The sequence below is a fragment of the Vidua macroura genome, chromosome 3 (assembly GCF_024509145.1).
Source record: "Vidua macroura isolate BioBank_ID:100142 chromosome 3, ASM2450914v1, whole genome shotgun sequence".
Taxonomy (NCBI): Eukaryota; Metazoa; Chordata; class Aves; order Passeriformes; family Viduidae; genus Vidua; species Vidua macroura.
In genome coordinates, this window is record NC_071573.1 from 31,205,180 (window position 1) to 31,232,856 (window position 27,677).

The following is a 27,677-nucleotide window of genomic DNA, read 5'->3' on the forward strand; positions in this document are numbered from 1 at the left end:
ACAAAGCTTGCCACATTGATCACCATTGAAGTTGCAAGATTTCATTTCCTTTCCTGAAAGGTAGAGGTGAGCAGGCTCAGCAGAGTGAACCCTTGTGCCTCACCAGAGTGTAACAGGGAAAGACAGATGAAAAGTAGGAGCACCTCCTCTCTGGAGACAATCTGAGAGAAGAGGAGTTTTTCAGTCTAGAGAAGGAAAGGCTCCAGGAAGACCTTAGAGCACCTTCCAGTTCCTAAAGGCAGCTACCAGAAAGCTGGAGAGGGAATTTTTACAGGGCTTGTAGTGATAAGGCAAATGGGAATGTGTCTTCAGACTGACAGATGGGAGGTTCAGATGAAACTTTAAGTAGAAATTCTTCACTGTAAGGATGGTGATACTCTGGAACAGGCTTCCCAGAGAAGCTGTGGATGTCTCATCCCTGAAGTGTTCAAGGCCAGGTTGGATGGGCCTTTGGGCACCTTGTTCTAGTGAAAGGTGCCTGTGGCCATGGTAGGGGGGTTGGAACAAGAAGATATTTAGGGTCTCTTCCAACACAAACCATTCTATAATTCTATAATACAACCAGATTTTAATAATGAATTTCAGTTTTTATGTTTGGAAAGAGGCTGAGGACAACCCTTTTCTCTGGGGGAGTCTTGGACCAGGTGGCCACCCAGTGTGCCCACCACAGCTATTTGATTCTAGTGATTTGTCACAGCACTTCAAATCCATTTTCCAAGCCTGATTAGCAGCAGTAGGATTTATTTTGGGTAGAATGTGATACACAAGCACCATCTAGAGGATATAAAGGAGATGATGATGACTGTAGCTGACTACAGCAACAGCTGACAGCTATATTATAGGAGGAAAAAGTTTTAAGGTTCCCCATGACTCAAACACTGCTGCTGAAGTGGCATTAACCCCTAGGGTTAATAGTTATAACAATTATTCTGACTTTTGTTGCCTCTGGGATTTGCATATTTTTGCCTGGCTCTTCTTGCTTTCCTTTCCCTCTCCCTCTTTCTTGATGATAGCAAGAGGATGAGGAATAAAGAACCAATTAAACCAGAAAAATGCATCACCTGAATTTCAAAGAAGAGACTGAAAATTCCATGCAGTCAGGACTGTTCTCTATATGGGGAAATCTTTAGAAGAAAATAACTGCCAATTTCCCAGCAGTTTCAGATAAGTTTCTGACATAGTGCATTAGAGAGAGATAAGAGGACTCTCCTGTACTGCATCACTTGGCTGATGAGGATTAAATCTGCTTCACTGTACTGTAGACCCTGCAGCACAAAACCAGATCAGTTTCACTCTGAAAGCTTGTCTTCTCATATTCTAGATGTATGGGTTCTTACCCACCCTATTACTGTGAAAATGGAGTGACTATCAATAGGAAGACCATTGGGAGCTATGAAAGTTCCTAAATGTTTGTCTCTAAGATTATTGTTTTAGAGGTTGCAATATCTGGGTGTTTGGGGAGGGAAGGGTTGCTACAAGAAGCCTGGCAGTTTCCCTATTGGAAAATACATCTAAAATTAGCTCTGATACTGTCTAGTTGTTTTATAAAAGCCATGAAATTGTTGGTGCCTGAGGAGGAGGAAGATGATATCCTGCAGAGGTAATGCCTGTACCCTATGTGTGAAGCTCCACAACATGAGTTGGGCTGATCCAGAATGATGGTTCAGCACTGGGAAGGATAGCTGGATTTTGCAGGATGATCCAGGTCTTTCTGACACCTCACACTGAACTGGCTGGGGCTGGAGCCAGCTTGTGATGTTGGGAAAGCTCAGTGCCTCTCCAGATCCCAGCCTCAGGAAAGCAATTCCCTTCCTCATGAAACATCACTACTGCTACTGCAAGCCTCTTCCCCTGGGAAACCACCCTCATCCTAATCAGGAGGGGGCAGTTCCTGGGAAGGAGAACAGAAGCCCAGAAGTTGCATGGGCCCATTCCTCCCTTCCTGAGCTGTTAGCCATTTGTTCCCCAGTATCCATGTACAGAGAAAGGAGAGAGGAGGGATGATGCAAAGCAGGGAAGCTCTGGGTTACTCACAATTGCTGAGTGTAGACACAGGGAAGGAGAAGCCCATTCTACCTGAAAGTCCATGCTGTGAATGGCAGCTGGATGCTCCTTATCAGGAACTGGAATGATCTGCTGCAGCAATAGCTGAAACCACTCACTTGCAAAATCTGAATTGGTGACTTCTTTGAAGAGCTGCAAGTGTGCAGGGAGATTAAGAAGAAATCAGATTTCTTTTTCCTTCTGAAATTGCCTGGTTTTAGGGAGACAGAAGTGGATAGCTATTGGTGGAACTGCTGCTTTCACTTAAGAGCATTACACTGGTCTCACAGTCAAATGGAAATCATCTCTTTCTTTAAATAAAATGGGCATATTGTGTGAGTAGGTAGAAAATGAAGGAATTGGCTGGCATAGTGCTTAAAAGAACTTCCTTCCCTCAAATTGTGGACTCCTATCCACATCCGCTGCTGGGCTGGAAGTGGAAGCAGCTGACTTACCTGGCTGCAGAGGAGTTTGTGGGCAAGGGCTGTTCAGATGGCTGCTGGGACAGCCAACTTCCCAAATAACAAGAGAAATTCTGTATTACACCAATATACCCTTGTCCTATCAATAAATCACATGGGACAGCATGGTCCCTTATAGGTTTGGGACCAGTCTAACAAGCCTGGCTGGCAAATATACACCTTCCCTGCATTGCCGAGGTACCTCTCCCCCTGCTTAGTTGAATCCTTGCTGGTTCAGTTTCTTTCTGGCTTTGTTCCCTTCTGTTCATCTCATTTTCTGTTTGGCTCAGTCTCAACCCTCGTTGCACCACAGAGACTCTAAGAAAACTCTGGTAGCTCTGACTGAGCAGAGCAGCCACATAAGAGTTCTTGCACACACTTGGTCTTGATTGTTGTCCAGCAGAGGCTCTCACCTGCCTGCAGATTCCAATGTGGTCTGTGAGTATCATCTATGGGGCACATAAGAGCTAAGAAAAGCAAAGTAATTATATGACAAATTTTCAACCCAGCTCAAAAGTTTGCATCTGCTGGAAAATAGCTAGAGCAGAAGAGTTCACAAACCAAAACTGTGAGTGAAAACCATTGCTTTGAACTGACTCTGGTTTCCTTTAACCCTGACTCTTGTAAAACCAGAAAAGTCTGACCTGTGGCAGCTGTACAGATTCGAGCCACTGCGTGGAGCCAAAGTAACATTTTTTGAGCAGCTCTACGGCTCCCAGATCCCTCACGTTAGGATGCAACACGGCCCACTGCTGGTTAAACTCCCAGGTGGTGAGGTGAGGTGCTGCTGTCTCCTGGTCCAGGAGATGGCCTTGCCTGTGAGATAACTTAGCAGTGCTTAACAAATCTAAACAGCTGAGCAAAACCATCCTCCAATGCCACTCTGTGTCCTGCTCGAGCTTCAGCACAGCCGTGCTGGAGACCTTGGCTAAAAGCACACCCTCAATTGAGTGCATGTAAAATTACAGGATCTGCTTCCAGCTTTCCATATGTGATTGATTTCCTATGTACTGCTAAAAATACCAATATTCCCTTTATAAAGAGAACCTTTCTGACCATAGGGGACAGGAGGCATCTTCAAAGCACAGCGAAGTTGGACTGTGCTTTCCAGGTTTGGACAACCAGGTGGTATCAGGGCTGTTTTCTTGCATGGCCATGAGCTACACAGACAGGTGCTCCTCCAACCATTCATGTCTCACTTCAAAAAGATTTTGGGGGCCTCCTCTGCTACACTGGGAACTGAATGCTTAGCTCTTTTTCCTGTTTAATGGCAATGGCTTCCCATGAACTGTGCAAGTAGGACCTGTGCTGAGCTTAGAAGAGGAATAATAAATGATGAAAGTGCAAAACTAGCAAGCAAACGGACAGTGGTACACTATGGTTTGGAACACCATGTACCAGCAATGAAGGAAAACTTCCCACCATGTCTCAGCAAATGGTACCACCAGTAATTTTAGGTTCTTTAAGCATTTTTCAAGCAATAATGTTCATTTTAGTCAGCTAGGATGGCTCCAAACCACTGTTTCATGCATCCAGGACTTGGAAAACTCTGCCGAAAGAGGTGCCTGCACTTCCAGAGCAGCTGGGCAGCCACTGTGGATGGTGGGTGCAGCATGAAGGGCTCCCAGCCTCTGTGTGCTGCCCAGGGAACACTGCGTGGCACCAGCACATCCTGAGTCAGACTTAAAATATGAAACAAATTGTTTGAATTCTCCCTCGGAGAGTTGCTGTTCTTTGCGGGTGCCAGCAGCAGCATTTCAGCCATTCTTGGCAGCAACTCACTGCCAAAAGAGACACTCTCTCCTCCCACACCATATGCGTGTGTGTTTCGGGGAAGCTTGGGAGGACAGCACTGTTTGTGGTTTGGGCTGTGCGGGGAGTGCAGGTGGGTCCACACCAGCAGTGGCAAAACACGTGCTGTGGTGACCACCAGCAAATCAAGCCGTAAGTGATCTCTGTTACTTGCGATGTTCAAAGTTGCAACAAGGTGACAACACAGGTACAGACGTGCCGGGATGTTCTGTGCGGGGCCGGGGCGGGGAGGCGGCGGCGATGGCGGGGATGGCGGGGGCACCGCTTCGGGGCGCTGCGCCAGGAGTGCCTGCAGGGGGGGCGGCTCTCCCAGGACCCCTCCTTCCCCGCCGGCCCCACCGCCCTCGGCTGCCGGGAGCTGGGGCCCCGCTCGCACAAGACACAGGGCATCGTCTGGCGTAGACCCATGGTAGGGGGACGGGGGCATCCCCGGTAGCATCGTTCCACAGTATCACCCGGCTTCCTCCTTCCCTCACCCCCTACATTTGGGTGGATTGAATCGTGCGGGAGCGGCGGGTCGGGGCGCGGCTGCCGAGCGCGGTGCGAGCCCTCCCCGCGCTGCAGAATCGCGGCGCGCCCGTTTCGTGCAGCTGCGGATGCTCAGGGCACCGGAGGCTCCCCTTTGCCCCGAGGACAGGCTGGCAGCGTGACTTGCTCTGCCTGGAAAACAAACAAGTCAGAAAAGTAATTTTCCTCTCCATCCAGAACTCTCCGTGTGGACAAATCGCTTTGGATAGCGCTTGGGGCTGTCTCTTCCGATAACTCTTTCCTTCAGCAGAGCCATTGAAATAGAGATTTTTGGAGTTCACTTGAGTTAACAAAATGAATTAAGCATTTAAATTTGTAGCTTGTAAAATTATGTGTTGAATTTTAACCTTTTACTTAAGAAATCTCTGCCATGGTACAAAGGGCATAGGAAAATGCGAAAGCAAGAGGGGACCAAGGATGTAAAGAACACAGATAAAGAAGCTCCTCTGTCTCCAAGCCTATCAAGACTGACAGACATAGACAGACAAGCACCAAAGGACCAAAAGCGCACGCGCAAAGAGGAAAAGTTCAAAAGTTCAATCATGAGGAAGACCACAGTCTTCAGCCTCAGGACCACCAAGAGACCCCCATATGTGGTTTCCCCATGGCAAACCACACATGCCCAGAAGGGCATAGACCTATTTAGCATGAGAGGTGAGGACAGGTGGGGCCAGGGGTTGAATATGCATGGCAAAGTTGTGCAATGTATTGCATATGGAACATCTTTGGGAATAAAGGTGTGGGACAGACCGAGGCTCGGGGCACAAGTTTTTTGAGAGCTATCTCGCTTGTGCTGGGCACTGACATACATACCCACTTCATAACTACCCCAGGTTTTGGAATCTATTTATTTATTCCACATATCGCTTCACCATGAGTTGACCACTGTGCGGTTTATTCCCGAAGCAGCCCTGCCAGCTGTGGCAGTCATGGGGTCAGGTGGACTCCGGGGTGCCTCCAGGCACTTCTGAAAGACCTTGGTGTAGTCAGTGGTGGGGAGGTAATGGCAGAGCAGTGTGTGCACATGTGTGAAAATGCAGTGCACCTCCTGGCACGTCCCGTGAAGTGAGCTGGCTGCACACGAGCTTTGGTCAGCAGCTCCCGTTCTCACTGTGCTTGGTGTGTCTGGTGCCCACACCCGCTCCTGCCCTGCTCTGTCTCTGTGGTGTTCATCTGCTGTGGTCAATGGTTTGGTTAATTTGCTGCAAGTGTGCAAGTTGTTCCCTGCCTCACCTGCGGCTATGTGTAATGTAAGGCTTGTTTTGTTCCCAGGAGCTGTGTCCCAACCCCCAGTTCATAGCCGGTGGAACCACTTGCACAGACATCTGCCAAGGGGCCTTAGGTAAGGTGGGGGCGGAAAGCTGAGTTTTCTATGCAGGTGCTGCCCCAGGGCACCATGGTTTATACATGGCTGTAACTCACTCCAATACCTCCTTTTGCATACTACCACCTCCATTCATTTCAAATCAGACCTTCCTCACACTTGCAGGTGGGGACCGTGTGTGTGGTTACTGAGCACATCATTTCTGCATGCACCAAGCAGGGGTGGCACACACTGGTTTCCTGATGGTTTTTCTGATCATGGCCTGTTCCTTTCACATTCAAATCCATGTGCCTGAGAGCAGCCTGACACATTTCTGCCTTTAACAGTCTGCTTGGAAGAGCACTTGTATGCGTAGCAGGACTTCTCTTTCTCCAGTGGGAGAGAGTTCTGCTGGGCAGAAGGAATCTCCAGAAACCTGGGGAGATGCTGTAGAGAGAAAAGAAGTTGTAGGGGGATTCCCTGCTGGTCACCAGTTCTCAAGGAAGACAAAACTGGGGTGTTTCAGGAGGGATGGGCCAGCCTGTGAGCCCTCTGCTTTTGCCAAGGCTTCTGTTCAGTTTGTGCAATGGCAACCCCTTGGTGGGGCTCTCCAGGGAAGCTCTGGGAGCTGCAGGGAAGTGCCAGAGGACAGTGGGGAGCAAATGGTTTAGCCTGGCTGTGAGTGCACAGCTATCCCAGTCTAGAAGCCTCTCTCCGGCCTTGCCTGATAGAAGGGGTTTTAGGTGGAGGATGTCTGCAGAGATATGAGGAGAAGAAGTAAAGTGAAAGCAGTAGGCTCCTACTCCACAGCTGTAGTGAGAGGGGTTTGGATTAGACAGATAGTGTGGTTGAGGGAAAGCTCTCATGTAGGAAACATGACTAATATGAGCTGTGCTCTGCTGCTGCACTTGGCAAAGGAACCAAATTCTGCTTGTTTGCTTTCAGATATTCACCACATTGCATCTTCTTACTTTCTAGTCCCACTGCTGCTATTTGTGGGTTCATGTCCAAAAATGTAACAGGCAGAGAAGCTTATATTTTGTGACTGTGTTTTCATTCAGACTTTTTTAGGTTAGTGCTTTGACAACCAGATGCAATTTGTATAAAAAAATCCATGACAGTAAAACGACTTAGATTATGAACTCAGTTCTCCTTGTGCCCCAATATCATCGGAGGTGTGGGTTAGACGCTGTTGTGCCTTGGGTTGTTACCGTGTCACCAGCTTCTTTCCTGTGCTCTCTCCATCCAATACCACATCTCCCACCATGACTGTTTTGGCATGAAGCATGTCCCAGTGCTTAAACACATGTACCAGACATCTGTTATCCCTTTTTATTGTGAAACTTTCTGGTAAGAAGTTCTTCAAATTAAAATTAAAGTTTACTGTAATGCCATTTCAACATCTGGCATTTCTGTAGTTTTCTAGCTGGTTTCTAGAGTCACTTAGTTGCTTTCTGGTTTTCCAGTTTTTCTCTGCAGATGCTGTGGCAGCAAGAGCATAGGAATGAAAGAATTGAAGCTTCATTTTCAAGTTGTGAAATTGCTGTTGCTAACTCTGTTTTTAAATTGATGAAAGCATTTGCTGTCCTAGTGGTCTTTGGACCAGTCAGATGTTCTCATGGAGTTGTAGGGTATCACCAGAGGATATGAAGTGACTCACAGCTGGTATTTTTGTACCTCCTGATTATATCTGAATCAGAAGTTGTCAGTGTTGTTTGTATCTCCTCTTTCACTGTCACTAAGTACTGCAATGACTCTCCTGGCTGTCTTCTCATGAACTGGGTAGGATTTTGGTCTTGTGTGACAATTGTTGACTAAAAATTAGATGCTTTTGATCTTATCTCTCTATAGCCACTGAGTTCCTAAGAGCCTGGATGGAATCTCTGCTCTTTCACACAATGGGGCTGGCAGATGCACTGTACAAATGCTTTCTTTTTTTTTCTTTTTTCTGCTGCCTTATCTGACACCAGCATTTGTATTGATAAATTTGCTTAAGCTTACATTTACTTGAACTTTGTATTTACTTTGAATGTTCATGTCCCATCACATTTTAGGATGTTACAGAGAAGATTTCATTGGAAGATGTCAGGTACTTTTGTAAACCTGTACTTTTTATTATGCTGCTTCTTTTCTATAGGAAGCTTTTGTAGTCTCATTTATTCCCCAAAAAGGCTTGATCAAAAAGCAGCAGACCTGTGCCCATGGGGAGTTTCACTGCTGTTGCTGAACCCTTCAGAACATCTGGGAGTACTGCAGGGAGAGATGGGGCATCCAGAGCACATGGACCCATCACATCTGCATGGCAGCTTCTTGGCAGGGAATGTGTAACCAAACAGCTCAGCTAATGAGCAGGGTTTATTTTAGCTCAGTAGTCTTTGGCCAGGTGCATAAATTTGTTTAATTGCTTTTGACCTGGACTATAAGAAACTGTGATCCCTATACAGCAAAGCTGATCATCAGTGCAGAAAATTTGCAGATACCAAATTCTGCTCCTTGGGATTGGGATTATCTTTTATTCTGGCCTTGTGATGTGTTTTTTTTTTTTTTTTTGTTTTGTTTTGTTCTGTTTTGTTTTGTTTTGGTCTGTTGTTTTTGGTTTTTTTTGTCTTAGGAGAAATTTTGAAAGAGAGTATTTGGAGTTGGTTTTGCAGTATCAGATCTGCAAAGTCAGTGATGGTATTTGGCTCCAAATGGCAGCATATGGGATGTGATGATTCATTACAGCTGAGGGGAGGTTCCAAAGCCAGAGAAGCCTGGTTCACCCTTAACCACCTTTTTTTGGAGTAGATGTCACCATGGCATCACAACACTGGGGTGTAAACAGCACGGGATCTCCCTGCTGCTGTTTGGATGCAGGTGTCTCCTCCTCATGTAACAAATATGTGAAAAAATAACAAATGGAAGAGGTTGAATTTTGAAAATCTGACCCTTGGTTTTCTCATGCTGACAGCCACTCTACTGCCAATGGGTTGCCACAGCCTCGTTTTTGTAACCAGAAAACGTTCTGGAGCGCTGTGGTATTAATATAAATACATTCAGTAGCTGTACTGTTTTAAAATAATGATGAGTCTGTGGTTGGCAGAATGTACATTTTTCCTTTTACCCCATACTCTTACATGAGCTGTGCAGTGACCAGAGGAGCTGCCTTTTGCTTACAGCCCTTCAGGCATTTCATGGGTGTGTTTTGTTTGCTTTTTCTTTCCAGAATGGCTAATTTTTAGCCCTTATGGGTATTTATGCTTGCCTTGCAATTACTTTATTTTTTTCCTAATGTTCTTGTTACAGCTGAAGATTAGGTAAATGCAGAGATGGCTTTATGGATATAACAAGTAAAACATTGAAAGCAGGAAAAAGTAAGCATGACAGGACAAAAAACAGCACTTCTTGTTAATATGTGTTATAGATAAACTCACAGCCTGAGAATGTTCCCTTTTCTGATAACCTTGTCCTGCCTACTGTTCATTTACAAAAATTATTTATGATGAATGTAGCCTTGTTAACATTATTTTCAAGCTCTAAGCAACCTGTCTGTCAGCCTCTCCTTGGGCTTTCCTTCCCTATCAAAGGAAAAGCACTGTCAAGAACCTTGCAGAAGCACCAGTTCTGGACATTCAGGCTGTTTGGTAAAGACCCTGCTCAAGCTTGCTTAGTGCTAAAATTCCAGGTATAATCATGAGATCTGTTGTCATCTGGAGTCTGAATTATCAGGTGTGCTTTTAGTGATGGCTATTCACAAAGGCAGAGATTATATCCTGACTGTTGGGCATTTTTAAGTGTGAAAACCAAAGGATGTCTTCCATATATGCTGCAGCTGCCTTTAAACCTCAAGACCTTGCCCAGAGTTGTCAGAGTTAAGATTTGTGTTTGACTCCAAATTCTTGTTAGAAACCAGTATGAAGTTCAACAAAGATTTTACAGCAGGCTGTAATTTCAGTCTGCCTTGATGAGACAGCTAGAAAGTAAAGGAAATTCTTTGTAAATTCTGTTTGTGGGTGTGGAGGTCCTCTGGAGGGTGTTTCTCCTTGAATTTCCATGCTTCTTACCTCCAGGTAAGGACTCAAAGATGTGTTACAGCATTGAGGTGTATGTTCATCATCTTGAGGCCTGATCAGCTTCTTGACCAAGCCTTCCTGAGCTGCTGTGGCCATTTGAGTGGTTCATTTGTTCTTCCTGTGCTGCTCCCTGCCTGCTCAGCCCCTGCCCTGGGTATGGAATAGAAATACTACTATTTCTTGGGAAGAATGGTGTGACTCCTGCCCTCTGAGCCAGACTCTTTCCTCCTGGCCCTGTCTTTCCCAGCAAATGCCTTTGCAGTACGTAGTGCTACCTCTGGATGCAGCTCCCAGGGAAGAAGGTCTCAGCTCCTTGAAGGAGGCTGTGAGAGGAGTCACCACTTTGCAGGGCAAAGTGGATGTGCTGTGACAGAGTAGGGAGGGGAATTTCATCATTGCTTCATAGTCTGTCACAGGAGAATAGCAAGGTGACTTTCTTGTTTAAAAACTTCTCTGACATGCTGATTTTTCCATTGCAGTACAAGCAGCCAGAGGCAGGGCTGAAGGACAAGTTTTATGTTCGGTTCTTCCCCTCCAGGTTGTGAAGCAGTATAAGCATCTTAGGTTTTGAAATTATTCTGCAATTTCACCTCTTCCACCTTTCCTGAGATGTGAAAAGATGTGTATTTCTCAGAGCTGCTCCTGGGGGTCAGCTGTGCCAAGCAAGGGCAGCCTGGAGGGAGCTGCAGGTTGTCCGTGTTCCTGCTGCAGTTGTCTGAGCAGTGATGGATTTGGGCCTGAGGGTGGACCTCGAGGGCTGCTTTAGAGTTCGTTCACCCTGATCCCAGCTTCCATTTGGATCCCAGCTTCTCACCCATAAGCTTTTGAGCCTTTTCCCATGGGTGAGAGGTGGCTGTGTAGGGCCTGCTGCTTTGCTGGACTCCAGCTTGCTGACAGCTGTGGCAGGTTCACACACTGAAGCTGCAATCCTGCAAGACTCTTCTGTGGGATCTCATGCACAATACTGCCTGCCCTCTGTTCACAAAGCAAGGGAACAGCGGATCTGGGGATGCTAACGAGGAGTTTTGTGTTGGGCTGTGGCAGTCAGGGGATCATCTGGCTCTGTAAATCTCTGACTACCTCGCTAATGGGCTGCAGGAGGCCCATGGCTGAGCAGAAAGGTGACTGCTCTGGTAAAGTAAAACTGGGCTCTGAAAAGAATTGCAGAATGTAGAGATGTAATGTTTGTAGAGCTGAGGTCTCTTCCTCTCTCTGTGTGGCAAGAGATGGTGTGGAAAAACACTGTCCAGGCAGCCTGTGGTGTGCAGGGATAGTGTGTGTTGGCTCCATCCCAGGCAGGATGAGGAGGTGTGTGGAACTGGGAAACAGTGGCTGCCCTCAGGCCTTTCCTGGCTCTCCAGTGACTGTGCTGGAGATCAGACATGGGACTAAAGAGAGAGGCCTCGAGCAAGAGCCTCCAGAGATGTGTAAGGTGAAAGGAGCTCCTGTTTGCAGGGAGGCTGGCAAGAGACCTTAAAGGGAGCTTGCCTGCAGGACAGGTCTCTGGATAGCAAGGAACATGTTTATTAAACATGGAGAAGGGAAAAGAATGCAGCCTATGCCTGAGAAAACACCTTTGAGGAGAAATTGCACCCCTAAGTACCTGTGTGTGCCCACAGGCTCTTTGCCTTTTCTCTGTGCTTCTTCCTCTCATACAGGCACTCAACTGAATATTAGACTTTTCTTTCAAACAGTGCCAGAATGGGTGATCACTGTGGCGGTAGGTCAGAAAAGGCCTGCTTTGACTTTTTTTATGACTTTGGTCTTGAGGAAACACTTGTCTGGATCTGGAGGGTATTTGATCTGTCTCAGAGACAAAGTGATGGGAGGGATCATCCTATCCCAGTTGGGGGAATTCTTGGTTATAATGCACAAGCCTGATGCACTGCAAAAACTAAAGTTTGAATAATGAATGCTGTCTGGTTGTTTTTTTTTTGTTTGTTTTCCTTTTCTTTTTACAGGGGACTGCTGGCTCTTGGCAGCCATTGCTTCTCTCACCCTGAACAAAGAAATTCTGGCCCGTGTTGTTCCCAAAGACCAGAGCTTCCAGGATAAATCTGCAGGAATTTTCCACTTCCAGGTATGTGGAAAACAGCCTTTCCCCCTTAGTGCTATTGGGCAGGAGCCAGTGTGGCTGTCTATGTATGTGTGATGTTTCCTGGCATGGCTTTGTAGGATGTCAAAGAGCCAGGCAGAAAAAAAGGAGACATCTAAGAAGGGTGGTGGAAGGAACAAGGCCATTAATCAAAGACCTGGGAGCAGGGGCTGCCATTGTGGTCCTTCCTCCCTGAGCAGAGCCAGCTGAGTATGTGCATCCCTGAACAGGGTGGGTGAAGCTGGCTGGGACACCTGGATCATTTTTTCCCGGGGAAATTGACATTCAAAGATAAATGTGCTGGTGATGGGAGTGCACGGGGTGGTGATGGATGTTTGTGCTCTCTTTCCCTCAGTTCTGGCAGTATGGGGAGGTGGTGAATGTTGTGGTGGACGACAGGCTGCCCAGCAAGAACGAGGAGCTGCTCTTTGTGCACTCGGCAGAGGGCAGAAAGTTCTGGAGTGCGCTGCTGGAGAAGGCTTATGCCAAGTGAGTTTGGGCCAGGCTTCCCTCCCCTCACATCCCTGCTTCCCCAGAGCATCCCCAACTGCATGGATACTGTGCCTTCAGAGTGTCAGTCTGCTTATTATAATGCCTTTGCAGCTTCTGGGGTACCCCACAATGGCTCCTTTGGTACAGCTTTGTTGACAGATGCCTAAGACAAGGAGCCAAAAGCATTGGATTTGTTACTAGCCAAGAAACGTAGCTCTTGCATCTCGTGGCGAGGCTGTTCCTGGAGCAGCCTTCTGTCACCAGGGCCTGGGAAGCTCCATTTCATGTGCTCTATGCACCTCTGAGGGCTTGGCAGGTGCCAGTGCTTCAGTGTGCAAAGCACGTCGGTCCATGTGCCCAGGTCTGTGTTCAATGCTCATATCTGAATCTCCATTTTTGGGTTGGCCAGAGAGGAATTCTATCCTCTAACTCTACTATATTGAATTGACTTAAGAAATTTAGATCAGCTGAAAATTAGACCCATAAAGGGATTTAAAGACTGTGGAACTAGAGAGGCAAATTGTTTGGTCTTAATTTTTTTTTAATATATATTATTTTTTCTGCAGACAGTGTTCATGATTCCTGTCATTGATATGACTGAACCTACAAGATGTATGCATGATTGTATAATATTTTATGCTGGGCTTTCCAAGTACAGAGGTCTAAGAAGCAAAGCTGACTGGAGGGACATGTTTGTAGCTGCTGCAGTGCTCCTGAAAGCAGAAACGCTGTGACAGCTGCCACATTGAGGGCCTCTCCTGAAGGAAGAGGAGAACATGGAGTCTGATGGCTGTGTGTGTGTGTGAGAAGAGAACAGGGAGCCTGATGACTTTGTGTGTGTGTGAGTAGAGAACGGGGAGCCTGTTGGTTGTGCCTGTCCCCCATTTTGTGCAGGCTGAATGGCTCATATGAGTCCCTCTCTGGTGACACCACCACCGAAGGCTTCGAGGATTTCACTGGTGAGGCTCATACCATTGCGGAATGGTATGAGCTGCAGAAGCCACCCCTCAACCTCTTCAAGATCATTCAGAAGGCACTCCAGAAAGGCTCTCTCCTTGGCTGCTCCATTGATGTGAGTTAGCAGGTTTATTTCTGGATTCTTGCTGTGCACACAGGCTGGGGTGGACCTGTGCTGCACCTGCAGGAGCTGCACACAGCATGCCAGTCCCCTCTGCCTATGGTTCCCTGCTCTACCTTGTGCCTGAAGAATTTGACCCAGGCATGTCCTCTCCATGGGGGTTAGGCTGAAACTAAACTTCATTAGCTCATGTAAGAAGCTCATTCCCTCCCTTGTGCTTCTTCCGTGAGACCTTCTGCTCTTTAGAAGGTTGATGGTAATGAATCACACAGGGAACTTGTTAGGGGTCCTGATGGACAGCTGTGTTCCTAAGACAGCCTTGTCTTGGCAGCAGGATGGCACAGGCTGAGAGGGATTGGACAAAGAGCTGCTGCTAATGGCTCCTGCAGTCTGGTGCTCGGAGGTGACAATGTCCATCCTCGCTGCAGCCTTTTTGTTGCACAAGTTGTACCTAAAATGTTCCCAAAAAATCTGGGCTCTTGAAGCAGAGAGGCTTGGACTGTTGCCAGACCTTTAAAACGTTTTATGGGAAAGACACATTGTCAGAAGGTGGACCCACATGGGAAAGAAAAGAGGAGCTTTGGCCCTGCCTTCAAGGATTCAGCATTACTTTTAGCCTTACTGAAATGAGTCTAAGTATTGTTATTGTGGTAATCACCCTCCTCTCAAATGAGATTGCATCTCAGTTATGTCTAAAGGGAAGGTAAATTGTTTACAAAAACTCCATTCATCATATAAATGTAAATGTTTCCTCCCATTTTTCAAGTTAAATCAGAGTCCCAGGAGAGGGAAGCTTCACAGCAGGAAAAGTGCTTGGTTAATGTCAATTTGACTTCATGGTATTTTCAAGGCCTGTTTTACTCGTTTGCATTTAGATAAGAATCTGACATCTGGATTTTTGCCCCAGACTTATACAAATCCCTTGGGTGGGTGGGGGGGAAGAGCAAATATATTATGTTTTTGATAAGTGCTGGCCCTTTCTGTAGTGTAAATTAACCGTTGCTGAGTTTATCCTTTGAACAAAAAAAAAAAACCTTGTAAAATCTTTCCTTCTGTTCTGTAAGAGAAATAGGGACACAGAGATTAAGCATTAAATGGAGAGTGTGCTGTGGGGCAGTAATAGGCCATGAATTGACAGCAGGAATCCTGTCTGCTCCATCCAATCCTCTGTTTGTTTAACCTTCAAATATGCTTGTTTAGAAGTCACACACATCTGAAATGGTCGAAAGACAATGACAGCCACATGTTTCATAGGTGGTTAAACATTCACTGTCTGGCAAGAAGTGACTTTTCTCTGCAGTGTTTGAAGGCCAGACTGCCCAAGCAGTGGCTGTGAAAAATTGAGGGGGATGTGCCTTCAGGTACAAATGGCATCCAAAATCCAGCCTCTTCCTTTGCTGCCCTGCAGGGCAGATCCTAGGGAAGCAGGGCTGGGGGAAGGGAGGGGAACCTCCCACCTTGCTTTGGAGCTGCAGGGGGTGTTTTGATGTTGAAGTTTGCTGGAGCTGAGTGTGATCCCAGTGGAGCGTCGGGCCAGTCACTCCCTGTTTTTCTCCTAGTCCCTTGAGAACATGGAGTTTCTCCTGTGCATCCCCTTTGGAGATGCACAAGAGTGGCTGCACCACACCGAGTGTTTTGGAGCCAGGAGGGAACTTTGCTGCAGTGCCAGGCTTCTGGCATGCACCTCGTGCCACAAACATGGCAAACTCCCTGGGGTTCCAGCACCACCACATGTGCTGCTGTCCCCTCTCCCTGCTCTGCCACACTTGTTGCTTCTGTGCAGCAGCTAAACCACTCCTGCATCCTCCCAGTGACATAAAAGATCTGTTGGAGCAGGAAGCTTTGTTCTGTTGGATGCCCTGCCCATGGGAAGCTGCAATCACTGGTGTCCTTTGCCCTTCCAGATCACCAGCGCTGCAGAAACAGAAGCAGTCACTTCCCAGAAGCTGGTGAAGGGACACGCGTACTCGGTCACCGGGGCAAAGGAGGTAGGTGTGCCACCCCAAGGTGCAGCAGGTTTTGAGTGTGGCAACCACAAGCCCATCTTCAACACTGCAAATTCTTAAGTGTCACCCATTTTGCTGAATTGGGTTTTGAGTCTCTTCCTTCTGAAGGAGTGCTTAATTAGTTGGTATGCTTTGGATAAACACAGATTTGCCTTCTTGGGTGTTTGACCAAAAAAAAACCCTCTTATTCCATAAGCGTGGCTCTTTCCCATGGAGCAGGGTGGTGGACAGCTCTTGTGCAGAAGGCATGCTACCCTCTGCTGGTGACCAAGCCCTTCAAATGCACTTCTGTACAGCAGGCCACACTTTTTACCTTACAAGCACAGCAAGAAGTGTCCTGAGGCAAAAAAAAAAACAAAACAAAAAACCAAAAAAACAACCCAAAACCAAAAAAAACAACCCAAAAACAAACAAACAAACAAACAAACAAACAAACAAAAAAAAAAACAAACCAGCAACACCCATGTCTTATTGTCCCTGAAGTGCCTGCTGAACAGCACCTTTCAGCTGGGCTTGGTGTTCAAACACAAGGGGGCTGCCCAAGAGCGGGTGATTGGGTGACTGCAAGACAAAACAAAGGAAGCAGATAATGGCATCCTTCCATGTATGCAGTGGATTTTTGGTTAGTTCACTGGTAATGGTTTCTGAAATAATTTTTGAAAGTTTGGGGTGAGGTGTAGAGAGTTGCTGACATGCTGTGCTAGTTTGTGGGTGTGCATTGGTCTTTTTCTCACAGCAAAAGCAGGGAAGAGGGAGTTTGTTCACCTTAATTCACAAGTAGGCATGATTTAGCCAGGCTGTTCCTTTGGAGATCTGTGCAGACTCAGTAAGGATGGTTCAACTGGGGTGTCATCTCTGAACTATAGAGACCAGCAGATGACAAGAGGAGGGGCTGAGGCTGCTGCTCTGTGGGGCATTGGTGAGGTCAGAGGGGTTGTGGCCAGTCTGAGTGTCCTGGCTGTTGTAACAGGCTCCTCTTATATATAAGCAGGGAGGTAAAAAGGCATTTGAATGTGAAGAGACAATTTATATCTAAGTGATGGCTTTGAGAAATATCTCCATACCTGCGTTTGGGCTTTTGTGTAGCAGTTTTACATTCCCTTTGCTTGTAATCCTATCAAAGGTGATTTTTTTAGCAGCACAAATCAGACATTTTGGTTTTCACAAGCTTTGGTTTGTGCATGCTGTAAAACTTCTTCGGACAAGCCTGGCTGTGTGAAGCTCACTCAGAATCAGTCAGACTTTTGTCTTTTGGACCAGATGTGTGCATGTTGTCATGCCTAGCACCGAGATACTTGCTCTGTTACATTTTTAATCACTGTAGAGGATGATGGAGGGAGTGTGGTGCTGGGTCCCTGGTGACTCTCCATACACTTCTGATCCCATCAGGTGAACTTCTGAGGAACAGTGCAGAAGCTGATCAGAATCCGAAATCCCTGGGGAGAAGTGGAGTGGACTGGGAAATAGAATGACAAGTGAGTCAATGGCTTCCTTGTTGCCAGTAGCCCTTTACTGCAGGGGTGTGGTCGTATTTCTGGCTTTTCTGTCCTCTTCTGTTCCCTACGTGAAACTCCTCTGTAAGTCCTGCCTGGATGTGGTGTTCACATGGAACTGTTTCAGAGAGAAGCATCCCCTCACTGTCATCTCCCTGGTAGCCATCACAGTATGTAATGCCTTTCATGCAAATTCCAGCCTTTGTGTAAGATGCAGTGATTTGGTTGGTGAATCCTAGAAAGCTCCCTGTAGTTTCTGCTTATTTAACAGCATGGATTCAGTGGTAAGCTTCTGAAAACTCACTTTCTAAAAGGATTTTTAAAATCCATTTCTGCTATTAGCCATGAAAGCTGGAGTTTACTCACTTCTGTGGCTGGGCAGTTTTTATTCTGATTCTTCCTTTTTCTGCCTCAGTCCAGACATTGCACTTTCTAAAAATAACACTCTGTTTCTCATCCTTACCTTGGATATTTGAGAAGTGAGGTATTTTATGTGCCAGGTGCATCTATTTTTAATTCTGCAGCGGTTTGAGAATTCTGGAACTAACTAATTCTAACTAAAAGATTCTTCTTGTGCCAGAACAGTCACATTAATGTTTCACCTTTCCCATGGGCTGTAGTTAATGTGGGGTTCTCTTCCAGGTGCCCAAACCAGAGTGTTGTTGACCCTGAGGTGCGGGAGTGACTGACCAGGAGACACCAAGATGGGGAATTTTGGTGAGTGTCACTGGGTTCCCATTCCAGCAGAAGGGAATGTCAGCTGCTCTGCTTTTATTCATGCAAAGTAACCTCTCCCAGTTTGCTCTCCAAGATGAGTGTGCAAATTCACCCCAAACCCTAGTGCTAAATCATAGTGACAGGGCGGGAGGATGGACAAGGTGGTGGTATGGAAAACCCTTCTGAGGAGACGTTGCCAGTGGCATTGCCTCCCGCAAGATGGTGTTCAATGACTTCCTGAGGCATTACTCCCGCCTGGAGATCTGCAACCTGACTCCAAACACCCTGGCAAGTGACAGGTACAAAAAGTGAAGCCTGTGGAAGCTGGATGACAACTGGAGGCAAGGAGCCACCGCAGGGGGCTGTAGGAACTACCCAAATAAGAAAAACTGGGGAAACCTTTTACTTGTCCACTTTTACTTTCTCTGGAAGCTTCCAGGAGATGTTTTGGGATGGCTTATGGGATATCTAGGACTAATCTCCAAAAAGTGTGGATGTCTGGGAAATGTGGCTCCCTGATGAGGGTCCTTTGTGGTTGTAAAGGCTGGGGTGGGCAGGGCAGTGCATTGGTTTTCTATTCTCACAGCTGATTTTGGCAGTCAGAGTGACATCTGTCATATCTGACACGTTTAAATATCATCACAGTCGCTATCAAAGAAGCCTCTGAGTAGTTTGCTTAAATCCACTTCCCAGACACATTCTGGATGAATCCTCAGTATTTAATCAAGCTGGAGGAGGAAGATGAGGACCTCGATGATCCTGAGGGGGGCTGCACTTTCCTCATTGGGCTGATGCAGAAGCACAGACTGATCGGAAGCAGAGGAAGATGGGAGAGGACATGCACACCATCAGCTTTGCGATTTATGAGGCAAGGAAGGCTGACAGGAATGAGGGAGGAAAAGGGAAAATCATTCCCCCTATAAATGGGAGAGTGCAGTTCCCATGCTGGGCTTTCCTTCAAAACTCAGATGGGTTGAGTTGGACAGCAGCTGCAGCAAGGACGGTGTACAGAAACAAAAAGCTGTATCATAGGCTTGCTTAGCCCCTGTCCCCTTTCCTGATGATGGAGAGGTCAGAGGGGCAGGAGTGTGAAAGAGGAGATGGGGAAAAATAGTAGAGAAATTGAGCCTATTATGATTGAGCCAATAAAAAATCATGGTGGGCTGCAGGGAGGACATTCAGCAGGAAGCCACAACCAGCCTGGCTGTGGCTGTGGCTGTGGCCACACTGCCCCAGGTAAACCTCACCTGCCTCAGGGATGGAGCTGGGAGCTGAGCCAGCAGTTGACCTTGGGTGATGTGAGCTCAACACCCACCTTCTTCTCAAGCCAAGTCTTTTTTCCTTTTATTTTCTTTTGTTTTGTTTTATGTTTTTTTTTTTTCCCAAGAATGTGCATGTCCTTGCTAAGTAATGGTGAAAAGAAGATGGAGATGCCATTCCCCATTCAACAAGCAAATAACTCTGTCCTTTTCTCCCTGCAGGTGCCCCCAGAGGTGTGTGACATGGGTTGGTGGTCGAGGTGCAGAGTTGGGGCTCAGTGGCTGGTGGGAAGAAGAGGTTCAGAAGATCCTACTTCATTGCAGGACAACATGACTGCATGGAATCTACAGTTAGAGGCCATTTATTCTGGAAGGGGCCTTGAGCCCACGTTGCATTTTTAGAGTATCCTGGATTGGGATAAGAGTGTTCAGTGCTGCAAAAATTCCCCAAAGCAACTCTTCTGTGGCTCTTCTCCCAGCCCGGCCCCACACTTGCTCCCCCAGAGCACAGCTGCTTTTTCCAGGTTTGCACAGAGTTCATGTTTGACTCATTAATGATATTCCATTCCAGGTGTTTATATTCATTTCCCTAAGCACCACCTCTTTTGATTTCTCTCTATTTCTATTTCTATTTCTATTTCTATTTCTATTTCTATTTCTATTTCTACCTGCAGGCAGCTAATAGTACACCCTGGGGGTCACAGAGGGGTGGCAATGCAGCGATGCCTCTGAGCTGTTGCTCCTCAGAGGAAGGACTGAAGCTCAGCAAAACCCCTGGGTAACCCCATTACTGGATTTGCTGTCCCTGTGAGGGTCTGTGCAAAGCAGCTGGGACATCCTGTGGCTCCCGAGGCTGTGCCCAAACCGGTGATTTTTATGTAAGGGATGGTTTCATCAGGAAAATAAATTATGCTACTGGTTAATTAAATTTCTAATGTACTTTTTTTAATCCCTTAGCAGTACTCTCTCACCCACCCTAGTGGTCCAAATATTTCATTTCCATAAGAAAACTGATTCTATCTACAGTCCCATGACCCTTCTTTCCCCCAGAAGATGGAATTTTATGTCCCACTATGCAGCAGGTCTGACAGGTTTTTACAATTCTTTCTTCATTCTTAAAAATCTGGGAGGACAGGAAGGAGGAGGTTTCTGAAAGATGCACATTCCTGAAGCTGATTTATAGAGCTGAAGCAGCCCATCTGTAAGACTCTGCAAAAATAGTTCATTCTGGAAGATCACAGAATTATAGAATGGTTTGGTTGGAAGAGACCTTAAAGATCACCCAGTTCCAACCCCCTGCCATGGGTAGGGACACCTTTCACTAGATGTTTCACTCCAAATATTATGTTATTGTTTTGTTTTGTTTTATTCTTGGAGCCCTCCATGAGTGGGCTCTGCTCTGAAGCAGCCTGACCTCGGAGGCAGAGCTGAGCTGCAGGTGGCACCAGCTCTGGGGGGCAGAGGGACATGGCTCATGTGCCATCTCAATTTAAAGAAAGATGATTGGTGGAAGAATTTGCCCAATGTCTTCAGCCACCCATCATCATCTGCAAAACAAAAGCATGACCTGAATGATTTATTGCAATGATCTGCAAAATACATTTGCAGCCACAGCTCAGGACTCCCACCCCCTTTCTCTTCTTTTTCAGTTCTGTCAAACTGACATCTTTTTTTCTTTTATTTTCTTTTTCCCAGACATAGCTAACTGCCATATCTATGATATTTTATATTTGTAAACGTGAACACATGCAGACTGCAGTGGGTTTTCTCCCCTTTCTTTGCTTTTCCTAAGTTTTCTGGCCAGACAAATATTCATCTGAGCAAAAACTTCTTCCTGACCAACAAAGCCCAGGAAAAATGCAACACCTTCATCAGCCTCCGGGAGGTGCTGAACCGGTTCGAGCTCCCTGCAGGAGAATAGATCATCGTGCCCTCCACCTTTGAACCCAACAAGAATGGGGACTTCTGCCTCAGAGTCTTCTCTGAAAAAAATGCCAACTCCACATAGGTAGCTTTTGGTGACCATATTACAGCAGTTGGCACATGGGGGAGATTATTATTATTATTGTTATTTTTATTGCTTCTGTTATCCCAATTACTATTTAGTTAAAATTAAAAAGCTAAAGCCTGAGGAAGGGGTGTGAGGTCTTTTTTACTGAGTTGCCTTGATTCAAAGCAAGCAGAAACCTTCCTCTGTACTGTAATATTTTGCTGCATATTCCTGCAGCAGTGGGAAACCCAGGATGTTTGTGGTGTGAGGACACATTCAGCTTTTGATGGGCCCTTAGGAGTGCTTGGGCACCATCTGTAGGTCTGGTACTCCCTCAGCACCTGGGGGACAGCATGAGGCACATCAGAATTACTTTAGGGATCTCACTTTTTTGCTGTTTTAAAGAAGAAATGACTAGAAAAAGTTTGATTTGTGCCCAAATCAAACTGATTTTTGTAGCAACCTCGTAAACTCTTGGGAAATGCAAAATGGCATTGAGTGAATATATCATGACACTTAGCATCCACAGGCCTCTGGAAGAATTACCATTATAGTGGAAATGGAGACTTTCCCTCTTCGGAGATACTGGTGCAAATAGTACCATGGAAAGTAACTAAGAGTTCCTATGCTAAGTAGGCAAAAAAAGACCCAAAGAGTTTTGTGAGCCCCAAAATCCTGTCTGTGGCTCTGCAGAACATTGGACAATTTATAATGTCTTTTCAAACTCTTGTTGCCATAGCTGGCAAAATACAGCTTTCACTGTGCTATGCTGTGTCCATAACTGATTAATCCAGTAATATTTGCATGCTCATTGTTTTTTCCATATTTTAAAGAATCTCTCTTTAACTGAAGCTTGAAGGAAAAGCATCATAAACATTACTTGTTTTGATTTTAATATTGATTTCTTTCTCTTTCTAGGGTGATAGATTATGAAATTGAAGGCAATTATGATGAGGTACACCAAATTAAATGTTTTTAAATTGAGATAATTTTGTTGTAAGGGAGGGTTGGAGTGCCTTTTCCCTGTGCAGGGTGATGTTTTCTATAGGCTTTATCAAGAAATGTTGTCCCACTTTGGGAAAATGGGAAAAGGTCTTTCAATATCCATTGCTGGGTGTCAAGCAAATCAAAATATCATCAGGAATGTAATGGAAACAAGTGTTGTCCTTTATCTAGAACTTGGACTTCCCAGGCAGAGGTAATTTCAAGAGTTAACTGGAGCCACAGGATATTCCCTTTGTTCTCCAGGAATCCAGGAGTGCAGTTTCAGCAGCAGGGCTGTTCCTGCATGTAATGCTGTTTCCAGGAGTAAATAGTGGCTCACCATATGTTTAGTCTTGCTGGAGCTGGGGATGCTTTACCTGCTAATGCAGCTACCCCATGTGTAGTGGGTGTTTTTTCCAGCATTTACAATGCCAATATTTTGAGGTGCCCTGAAAATAAAACTGAATAAAATCATAGTAAAAACCACTTTGTACCTTCAACCTTGCCATTTGAATTTCTTACTAAGGGCAAGGAAATTGATTAAGTCTTTCTCAGACAGAAACTTTCCCCCTTTTGACATTCTCTGTTTCTGTCTTTTAGACTGAGATCAGTGAAGATGACATTGAACCCAGCTTTAAAAAGCTTTTGGGGCAGCTAGCAGGAAACGTGAGTGTTTTTCTGGTAATATCTTATTGGCATCGTGGTGAGTGAGTAAGAGAGAAGCCTCCCCCAGGACAGAGTTTAGTTCTTGTGCAGAGTCAGCTCTCAAGTGTGAGCACAGTTGTGCATCCCAGAAGCTGTGCAGTCACCCAGCTGCTTCCACAGTGGATTTGGGAGCACTCCTGGTGAACAATCTCTGCTCCTTTTGAACTGTGGGCTCGGCTTTTATCTCTGCAGGGCCTGAATTCTGTCCTTGGGCAGAGCATATGGCTGGGCTGGGCTTCTCCCCAGGCTGCTCTTGCCTTGGGCACACCTTGCTGCTGGTGCTAATCTCTGGGAATTGGTGGTGCTCCTGGGAGGTGGGGAGAGTTTCCCACTTGTTTCCATTCAAGGGAACTGAACTCGAAGGGGTGTTAGAAATTGGCCAACTTGCCCAAAGGAATCAGAGGCTGCAGATGGTGTCTGCAGGTCATGGTGGAAAATTTGTTTTCCTCTTTTCCACAGGATGCAGAGATCTCTGCCTTCGAACTGCGCAGCATCCTGAATAAAATCCTGGCTAAACATGAGTGCCTTCCTCCACCAGCAGCTTCAGATGGCCACCAGCAGGTTTCCACCATGGCCATGGGAGCACAGAGGCCACCACTGACCTGGGCAGGGTCAGAGCCTGGGCTCTGCCCCAGACCTGCTGCTTGGTTCTCCATATGGCCATGACCACATGCTCTCTCTGCTGCTTCAGGGGGCTGCAGAAACACTGGGGCTGTGCCAGCCCAGAAGGTGTTTCACAGGATGTGTGCTTTGGCAGGGTACAGATGGGTGTCTTTTATCCCAGCATCTGCCACTGGGAATTGGCTGCTGGGAAGATGGATGGATTTGAATAATCCTTGATAATAATCAAGAGAGATATTGCTGCTGTTTTAGTATTGAACCACCCAGGAGTGATTCAAGCAGTAGCCCAGCCAATGGTCTGTCATATCCCTAAGGAGGAGGAGAAACTTTGAAACTCTGGGCTTCTTTTTCTCAAGAAACAAGTGCTTGGAGAAATAATTGTCTCTTTAATTTCCAAAATGAAATCTTATCAGATGGTCAGGACTGCGGTGTATGTCTGTGTGCAGCAGCCAGTAATCAGCAATGGGCTGTTGCTGGCTACCAAGCTTGGCTTCATGTTCAGCCTTTCATGAAGCCACCTCCTGCTGACCTCCATAAGCTGGAAATCCACGTTGTCCACAGAAGCCCACTTTGCAGGCAGACAGTAAGAGCAGGGAAGCTTTTGTCTCTGTCTCTTGCCCCTGCAGCACACCTACAAACCAGACTACTCAGGCTGTTTGCTTGGGGACACATCCCAGCTTACTTGCACCCAAAGCCTCTTTGTCAGCGGAAAGAATGGCACCGTTGGAAGCAAATAAAAGCTGGTTGGAAAGCTCATGAGCTATTTAGGAGGATGCTGTGGTACAGCATTCAGTGGTAATCCCGTCTTTTGCTCTTTCTTTACAGGCCAAGGTATTAAATCTGATGGCTTTAGTATTGAGACATGCAAAACAATGGTTGACCTGTTAGATGTGTCCTTTAAAGCTCTTCCTAGATGATATTCCCCTTCCTGTGCTGAAGCAGGCCAGCTGCCTTTGCTCCCTGGTGGGTCCATCCTGGTGTACTAATGGCTCCTGAGGTGGAGAAGCTGGCTTTACCCTGATTCCCCTGAGAAAGTCACTCCCTCGTTATTGTTGTTCACACGTGTGTTATCCCAGGCAATGTGAAAATCCATCATCAAACAAAGCCTTCCCAGCTGCTGGGTGTTCTGGTCTAGCTGGGGACAAAGTGATGTTTGTGCTGGGAAAAGGCTCTCAGCATGGTGAGGATAGCCTTGGCTGTAGGGTTGTTTCACCTCTGTTATCTGGCTGGAGTTGGTAAGAGCATCACAAAGCCATAGGGGGACTTAGCAAATGCAAAATGAGGGACACAAATACAGTGTTTTGTTTTGACACGCCATACAGGAAGCAGAGAGTATGCAAGATTTTAGGAGCTTTTACTCCTAAGATACAGGCAAAAGTGTAGGATGAAGGATCAGGTCTAAGAATAGTTGAGTTCAGCTTCTCTGTGCAGTGGGAGTTGAATTGCAGAGTTGGAAAAAGGGAAAATTACCAACACAAGGTGATACTTTTCTATAATTTGGTGTAAAATACATACAGCAGTCCACAGGCACTCCTTGGCAGATACTGGGTGCAGTGCCACGACCAGGTTCTTTTGTTAGCTGTTTGCTCAAGAGCTGAAGGTTTCCAAATAGCAGGCTTGGCTGTGGCTTTTCCTGTTTATAATCCAGTCCCAGGACTTGTGCTCCAGTAACTGCAGGTGTTGAACCCACTGCAGAACAAAATGGAATCATCCATTTATACAAGTACATTTATACTTGTAGTGGAAAGACAGAGACCTGCAGGTGGGGGTGCAGAAAGAGCTTGTGAACTGGTCATGATTTAAATTAATGACCTTAATGATTTAGAAAGAAATCTTGGACAACAATTGTGTATTCAGCAAGATGAGTCCTGGAGAGAGGAGGAGTCCTTCAGAGAGGACTTGACTCCCTCTTCAGTTTGCAATTTCTTTTAAGTCAAACTGCCCATGCAAATAAACCCAGCAGAGGGAGAGGAAACCCCTTTTTCTTCCCTCTGAAGAAATGTCCTTAACTCAGAGAAGAATGATGGGAGTGGCAAACTGGGACTGAAGGAGTTCCACCCCCTCTGGACAAAGACTCAGAAATACCAGGTAAGACACAACCCCTTTGGGAGAACAATCACACGTAGAAGTGGCTGTAGACTGATTTGTGCCATACAATGTGCACAGTCATCTTTCCCAAAGCAGGGACTGTGTGTCTGTAGTCCCCCAGGTTTTGTCTTTATCTGCTCTGAGTACTGCATTTAAAAAGTTTACTTTTTAAAGCCACTTTTAGAAGAAATGGATGTAAGTACCATCCAGGTACTTACAAGTACCTTCAGATCAATGTTGCGAAGTTATTTAAGTAACATGCAGGCTGCATTTCAAAATGTTTCACTTCTGCCAGAAGCCAAACCATGCTCTGCATCATTGTCAAGGTTTCACTTTGGGTTTTGTGTTTTGCAGAAAATTTACAGAGAAATTTATGTGGATCAATCGTGTACCATGAACTCGTATGAGATGAGGAGGGCATTGGAAACAGCAGGTATTTATATTGATCTGTCTCTTCATAGGATTCCATCAGTTTCAAGCAGGGTTGAGAGATGCTCAGAGCCATACAGTCCCATCTTGACTTACTGAATTTTGGGCACTCCGGAGCCTTCCCCTCCTGCCACCGCACAAGATCAAGCATTTAATTTTGTACCCATGTTTACTCTTTGGAAATAGAGTCTTTTGAGTCCTTGGCATTGTGTTTTCAGGGTTCAAACTGAACTGCCATTTACATCAGGTCATCGTGGCTCATTTTGCTGATGAGGATCTCATCATTGACTTTGACAACTTTGTGCGCTGTTTGATTCGGCTCAAAACCTTGTTCAGTGAGTACACGCTTAGTAACCAGACAGGGTCTGCTGCCTTGTGATTCCAGCAGGATAACTGTCCAGGCAGAACTGTCCAGAAGCCCAGGGTAAGGTACTCTGACAAATATTAACCTGAGATATTAATCTGGCTCCTCCTAGATCCAGGTATCAGTCTTTTAGGCCAGGCTGCTGAACCACAGCCAGTCTTCCCTGCAAAAAACTCTATGTTGATTAAAAAATACTAGGCAACAATTAAAAATGTTCAGTCTTGCTCCTGCACAATGACTTTGGAGTGGCCCTTTCTGATTTGGGGTGTAGGCCATTGTCAAATTTTAGATTCTGGGACTAAATTCCTTATTGATCCTGAAGCACAAGGAAAGGGAAGACTTCCAAATTAGTTCCTGTATTTACCCTTATCTGTCATCTCTCTCCAACCACAGAAATGTTTAGAAAATTGGATACAGAAAAAAGTGGGACAATAGAATTGAACCTTGTGAATGTAAGTTCATTTAGCTCTAAAACATTTGTTTTCATTTTGGGGAGAAAAATGGGGGGGTCAGGGGGAATGTAGAGTCTGTTCTGCTCCATTCTGACTGAGGATGGCTTGTTTTAAGTACTCACATTGCTGCTGGATTTATCTACCCTGTATTTATAAGTAGCCTTAGAAAGGTCACCTTTTAAAAATGTACCTACATCACAACATATTCCCTAACAGACACAGTTACTTGCATCAGAAGCCGCTTTTGGTAAAAGCAGTAATTTTGGCTTCTTTCCTGCTTTTTCTATCAACAGAGCAAAATGTAGGTGCAGTTGTGTAGGCAAGACTGATGGTCTTGCTCATGTCTGCTTCTTTCTGCCCCATGTGTGCCCTGTAGAAAGGACTATGTTTGGAGAAAAGTACCCTCCTACACGTTTGACTTCCTTATTACCTGAACATAACTTATTTCTGAACCTAAGAATCCCAAACCTCTGATTTAAATGAGATATAAATTTAAATCACTCAGGAAAGATCCTAAAATTATTTCTGTAACAACAGGCTGACTATATGCTAGAAATGCAGCTGTGCAAGCTTGCTACAGGTCTTTTTACTAAATATAACCTTGTTTTCCGCTCTCTTTTGCTACACTGGCTGTGTTTTACTGTCATTTGAGCCACTGGCATCAGCCTGAGACCTCAACAAGAGCATGATCAGGTGAAGATAATC

General features: G+C 45.9%; 1 protein-coding gene across 1 annotated transcript; it reads left to right on the plus strand.

The window, feature by feature from the left end:
* The first annotated feature begins 1,553 nt into the window (after window positions 1-1,553).
* On the plus strand, window positions 1,554-27,623 carry CAPN2 (calpain 2). The gene is given in 23 exon segments (XM_053973277.1): window positions 1,554-1,600; window positions 4,482-4,725; window positions 6,117-6,186; window positions 12,161-12,279; window positions 12,650-12,783; window positions 13,681-13,858; window positions 15,769-15,852; window positions 17,260-17,345; window positions 18,006-18,084; window positions 18,300-18,459; window positions 18,774-18,886; window positions 18,889-18,948; window positions 19,562-19,573; window positions 21,132-21,343; window positions 22,248-22,284; window positions 22,914-22,979; window positions 23,478-23,541; window positions 24,471-24,529; window positions 25,659-25,727; window positions 26,082-26,160; window positions 26,375-26,491; window positions 26,914-26,970; window positions 27,598-27,623. Coding segments are annotated over 23 exon segments (2,172 nt in total).
* The last annotated feature ends 54 nt before the right edge of the window (window positions 27,624-27,677 follow it).